General features: G+C 32.7%; 1 protein-coding gene across 1 annotated transcript; it reads left to right on the top strand.

Annotated features, from left to right (window-relative positions):
- Positions 1–271: 271 nt before the first annotated feature.
- On the top strand, positions 272–3,242 carry NPFR (Neuropeptide F receptor). Its single transcript, XM_017622039.1, has 3 exons — positions 272–612; positions 964–1,133; positions 2,422–3,242. Exons 1-3 carry the CDS (start codon positions 297–299, stop codon positions 3,235–3,237), a joined length of 1,302 nt encoding a protein of 433 aa, XP_017477528.1. The 5' UTR covers positions 272–296; the 3' UTR covers positions 3,238–3,242.
- The last annotated feature ends 2,951 nt before the right edge of the window (positions 3,243–6,193 follow it).

The following is a 6,193-nucleotide window of genomic DNA, read 5'->3' as shown; positions in this document are numbered from 1 at the left end:
ACAACAAAACTTAGTTCAATATAAGTTTTTTGTTTAATCATTTTTGCATTTTGGAAAATTTGTTAAATTTTTTTCTCTTGTATATCCTTTGCCAGGCCCGGCTCAACTAACTCCGCTGACACCTCCTTCTCGGCTTGCCTATTACACATATGACCTGTTTTTTTTCTTTTATGCCGCATTATAAAAAAGCATTCTATATATTTTCCCCGATTTTCCTGTCATTGCAGATAATCAAGATGACCCATACAGAGCAAACGCTAAGTGCCAGCGTTCCCTCGGCCGCTCCATTGGTGAATATGTTGAATACCAATTCAAATGTGACCGCCGAGTCAGTGGATACGGCTTCCATTAGTGATTACCTAGAGGTGAATTTCGGCAATTTAAGCTCACAATCGAATATGAGCTTGTTCAGTGCGCAGGGTAGAAGCCTTGTTGACAGATTCACACGAAATCGTGCTGTTAGCGACCAGTGGCACTACACACTGATAAGCATATATGTAACAATGATTATATGCGGCACCGTTGGCAATATACTCGTTGTAATAGCCGTTGCGAGAAAGCCAATAATGCGTACTGCGCGCAATTTGTTCATATTGAATCTGGCAATTTCCGGTAAGTGAGTACTAAGGAATTTCCTGAGTTGAATGCTATTAGACGTGTGTGTTTTTTCCCTATTCCTTTTTATATTTTGTTTGTTTTAATTTAAGTGCTTTTCGCACTAACTTAATAAAAATTTTTGCCAGACTTTTGCATAAAAATAAATGGCTTTAACCAATCTTAGTTGGTAAGAATTAATGTTTTGCAATACGTTTGTTCTTTAAATCTCCAAATTTATTCTTGAATTTTCGTTCGACTTTCTGGGGGTTTTCCTCTCTGTACACAAATAACTTCATATACATACATACATATATGCATGTATTAAAAACTTATTTTATTTCGAATTTTCTCTTACTCCTCTTTCAGATTTATTGTTATGCGTTATAACGATGCCAATAACTTTAGTTGAAATCCTCTCCAAGTACTGGCCTTTCGGAATGTTTGAATTTTTCTGCAAATTGGTTGCAATGTTGCAAGCGGTGAGCATTTTCGTATCGACGATTTCAATAACAGCCATAGCCTTTGACAGATATCAGGTGGGTGTAGATATTTATATACATACATGTGTACATATTTACATATTGTAAACATATGTACATACTAACATACAACTTAGTGAAGTTTTATTACTTTCACTTCATATTAATAAGTCATATCAAAGTGGAAATGTCTGACATAGAGATAGAATCAAATATGTTTGGTTTATTTCGTTTTAAAAGAACGTAGTGTTAAATATTTCATTAAATTGTTCGAATTTCACAGGCAGGGGCAATTATATACATACATGTGTATCGAAAAAGTACAAATGCCAATACATATCGCCATTATTAGACAAAGTCCGAATTTCATTTTTAGATAGCCTAGTGCAAGGTGGCCACGACTTTTCTTAGATATGACATAGAACTTATGTTGTTTATGAACCGGACTTTCAGATTTTTTTTTTGAGCAGTGTGGCTAAGGAATTCATCAATGTTTATTCAAAATTTATATATAGGAAAGGCTTCCTCAGGTGGGCCCCGAATTTATCAAGATTAATATTTTTCAATGATATTCGGGTAGCGCCGAGTTTTGTAGTTGAAAAGTACGCTGTGTAAATTTTGCTGCAAAATTCCAAATAGTTTTTTTTTTAAATCAACAATTGAAAATTTTTGCAGTGTTTTGGAATTTTTTTTTTTTTTATTAATATTGGTAAATTTAGGGTCCACTTGAGAAAGCCTTACCCATATACAATCGCTCTTTAGCAAAAAAGTGGGTTTTAGAGAAACTACTACTACTCTACCGATCTCAACCAAATTTGGTGATGAAAAAATCTACATAAATAGGCATTAATATTTCATCATCATGTCATAAAGACAAATAAAATCACGACGTAGGGTCTTGTGATTTCCGAAAAAAAGCATTTTTTAAATTAGGCATACATGTTTTTACAAATTTCCTGAAGATAAAAATACGTAACTTCTGTTTGAAACTTATGTATCTCATTGAAACCTACGACTGTCACATTCGTGACGCGTAGAAATACCCAAGTGTTAAAAAATAGTTGGTTGTGGTTTCAAGTTCACTAAATGTTTATTTAAGCTTTTAAAGTTTACGATATACAACAATACAATACTTACAACACCGTTATGAATCCCTCAAATGTAAATTTCTATATTAACGTACATATATTTTCTAAATACACGCATTTTATTGACAATTTTGGACATAAACAAATATTCGCGTCAAACAATTTTTTTTTTTATTTCCACGCCTAGTGGCGACTTGGCTTTAGAAAAACTGAAAATATAACAAATCAAAACGTGCCTTCACTTTTTCTCGTTTCAGCTGATTGTGTATCCAACGCGGGAGAGTCTTCAAGTAGGCGGTGTCATCAGCATACTCGCCTGCATCTGGCTACTGGCTGTGCTATTGGCTAGCCCACTCTTCATCTACAAGCAGCTGGAGGAAGCAGAAATTCCGCCACTGCTGCAAGCACTGGGCATCCATGGTGTTTGTTTTTGTGTGGAAGATTGGCCACTTAGCAACGGACGTTTCTACTATTCAATATTTTCACTATGTGTGCAATACTTGGTGCCGATAGTTATAGTTTCCGGTGCGTATCTTGGCATTTATAGGAAACTGCAGAGTCGCACCACTGTTGTGGCAATGCAAACGCCACAACGTAAAGCCGAACGTGGACGACGTATGCAACGTACAAATTGCTTGCTAATCACAATTGCGCTAATTTTCGGCATTTCATGGATGCCCTTAAATCTTTTCAATTTATATGCAGATATGCGTAGTCCGGTAGCGGTGACGGAGAGTATGCTAATCGCCTATGCGTTCTGTCATATGTTCGGCATGAGTTCGGCCTGCACGAATCCCTTGCTCTATGGATGGCTGAATGACAATTTCCGTAAAGAATTTACAGAATTATTATGTCGTTCTAATGAAAACACTAATGTTGCTCTTAATGGTCATACGACAGGGAGTGCACAGGCGTGTCGAAGACGAAAACATACCGAAATATCCGGCAAAGGCGATTTGAAGTTATTGCACAACGGTAATGGTGCTGGCGTTCGAGGTGCTCTCACCGAATCGATGGCGTTGACCGAAAATCCCATTTCAATGGAGCTGACAACAATTACAGCGGTTCAATGACAACCGCTAAATATTAATTGTAAAATTAGGCAAGCAGAACATGTAAATATATAATTATAAAATAGTTTGCACTAAATGTATATACCTTTAGGGCCGTTTTCTGAAGTAACTTTTATAAGTTGAAAGCTCACTATATATTTAAAGGTTGGGTTAAAAGTGAAGCTAACTATGTCCAAAGTTAAGCATTGCTATTATCGGTTTATGACCTATGTATGTTTCTTGGTTGTAAACCAATTTAAACAGGTTACTTGAGAAAACGGCCGTTAGTAAATTACTTTTTATTCTAAGTGTTTTTTTTAAAACAAGACTAGCATTTGTACGTATATATAATTAAATTAAGAAATGACGGCAGATCAACTCCTGTTGAAAGCTGCGCAAAGTGTTCTGGTAGTGGTTACAATATATCGAGCCCTAACCGCCAAAATAACGTAAGCGACATTTTTTTCAAAATTTTCTTTTTGATGCAGAAAAGCATTTAGATGCTCTAGGAATATTTCTGCATCAAAAAGAAAAATTTGAAAAAAATGCCGCTTACGTTATTTTGGCGGTTAGGGCTCGATATGTATTTTTAGGCTTTTAAATTATTTTTAAATAATGTGTAAATTTTTACACGTATGTCAGACATTTTGATACTTTTTTCTTAATTTCATACAGAACTCAGAGAAAACAATTTCAAAGCTTCAAAAAAATTAAAAAAAAAATTTATCCAAATTCGAAAAATTTTCATCAAAATTTCAAAATTGTTAATTAGTTTATATGTAGATATATTTAGAAAATTTTCTGGAATTTTTTTGACGAAAATTTAACCACTTGTGAGATTTTCCCATATACATATACATATGTATGTATGTATATAGGCATAAATGTGTGGAAGATATGTAGCTGGGTTGACCGGATACTAATTCCAGAAGAAAAAACGTGACTAATTTTTCCAAGATGAACTCTCTCTCTCTCTGAAAAAACCTTTGAGAAATAAGTATGTAGATAATATTAGTAATAATAGTATTGATTCATATTAGACATATTCTCAGAAAAAACTTTGTTTTCTTTTAATTGGTAGCTAGATAAGAAGGGGTGATTAACAAAGTTAAGGCTCTGTATAAATTAAAATATTTGAGAATCTTTCCTCCTTTCTCTCTTTACCTACATGCTAATCTCAAAAAAGTCCACTGTAAGCTGAATTCGGTTATAATTTAAATTCTAAGTAGTATATGTATGTATTATATTTACACTGGCTCCACGAAGGAACTGTATATGTTCGATTAGTGTTTTTTTTTTTGATAAATACGAACAACTTTGAAACGATGAAGCCAACTGCTGTGTTAAAAACTAAATTTGTATAACCAAATAACTGTTTGCTCCGGGCATAAACATCTTTATGGCAACAGCAAATATTTAACTTTTTAAACATCTTCAACTCTTGCAACGAAATACATATACATACATATTTTGTTAGTGTGTGAAATTCGCCTTCTGTGTGCAAAATTTTCGTCTTAGCCCGGATGTATTGCGAAGCGCTTACAAATTTCATCGAAACAAATTTAGCATTAAGAAATTCCGAAATGCTTTGATCATTACAGTTTTATAAATACATAGACAATATGTATATCTTCTTTGCCGATCATCTGTGAGTGTAACTGAATATTTTTCATATACGTATGTATGTATCTAAATAAGTATTAAAATGAAAACAAATTAAGAAAACATTTTATAAAACTTAAACTCTAGAAAACATGCATATCGATGGTCCTCTGCAATAACGACAGAATTAAAAAAAAAAAAAAATTAAAAATCACTTACATGTATACTTGGCATGAGCCACTGAACCGTACTAACAGTTTTTTTTTGGAATTTTGAATTGTGTCGTTATTGCGGAGGACAATCTATATGTATATATGTACATTATTTGTTAAAGAATATTCAATGAAATCTCTATGGTTAAGGACAACATTTTTCAACGTAATATAGCTTGTTTGTACAACGAATTTGTATGCTGCGAATGCATTAAGAGGAAATATATTTACATATATTTGTATGTATGTTACATATACATATTATTATGAGCCTTGAGCACATATACATATACTAGTAGGTATGTTTGTATTATTGTAGCTTAATGGATATTTACGTATGTATGTATGTATGTATGTATGATATGTATAAATGTGCTAACAAAAATAGATTATAATCTTCTACCATAACATTTATTAAGAAATTCTTTCTTACAAATAAATATACATACATATTTAGTAGGCGGGTCGATATTGTATGGAGGAAAATATAGACTTATTGGTTGTATTGTAATAGTGAGCTACGCAAATAATAAATGGCCCTACAGATTAAAATAAAGCGTTTCTTTACAATGCTTAATTGATTGATTAATTGAAATTTTAAGAAAAGAGTTTTTCATCATTTATTTCGCTGGAAAAATTCCTTTGGCGTTGATGCAAACTTTTTCGAACTAAATAACTATACGAGCACATTTTTCTTAAAAACTGAAAACTGATTCAAGAAATTTTTTAAATAATCTAACGAAAGCAACATCTTCTTCGAGGAGTTAATTTACATTCTAATTCATTTTGATGAAAGTTATTACATTAACCGAATTTTATAATTCGCATAATTCATATAAGGAGAACCGGTTTTTCTTTGCGTGAGGTAGTATAATGTATAGTATATACATATGTGCGTGTGGTTCAGCAAGATCATAAGTTTTTTATTATAAAATTATTAACTTATCGTGTACTTTAAAAATAATGTATTAAAATAAATTTCGAAAAAATAAATATTTACTTACAGAATTTCTCGAATTGGTTTTCAAAAAGGTAAGCTTCATTGTTTACAGGCATAGAGCACTAGTGCGAGTGTCTATTTTAATCGGAGTTGTTTATTGTGAGTACCGTCTTTGAGTGAGTTAGGAAAGAAGACACCTTTCCCTAACCGGTTATACTTTTGA

The sequence above is a fragment of the Rhagoletis zephyria genome, unplaced genomic scaffold (genome assembly GCF_001687245.7).
Source record: "Rhagoletis zephyria isolate East Lansing unplaced genomic scaffold, Rhagoletis_zephyria_1.1 Rzeph_scaffold_02681, whole genome shotgun sequence".
NCBI classification, from domain to species: Eukaryota; Metazoa; Arthropoda; class Insecta; order Diptera; family Tephritidae; genus Rhagoletis; species Rhagoletis zephyria.
This window is presented reverse-complemented; position numbering and strand designations above follow the sequence as displayed.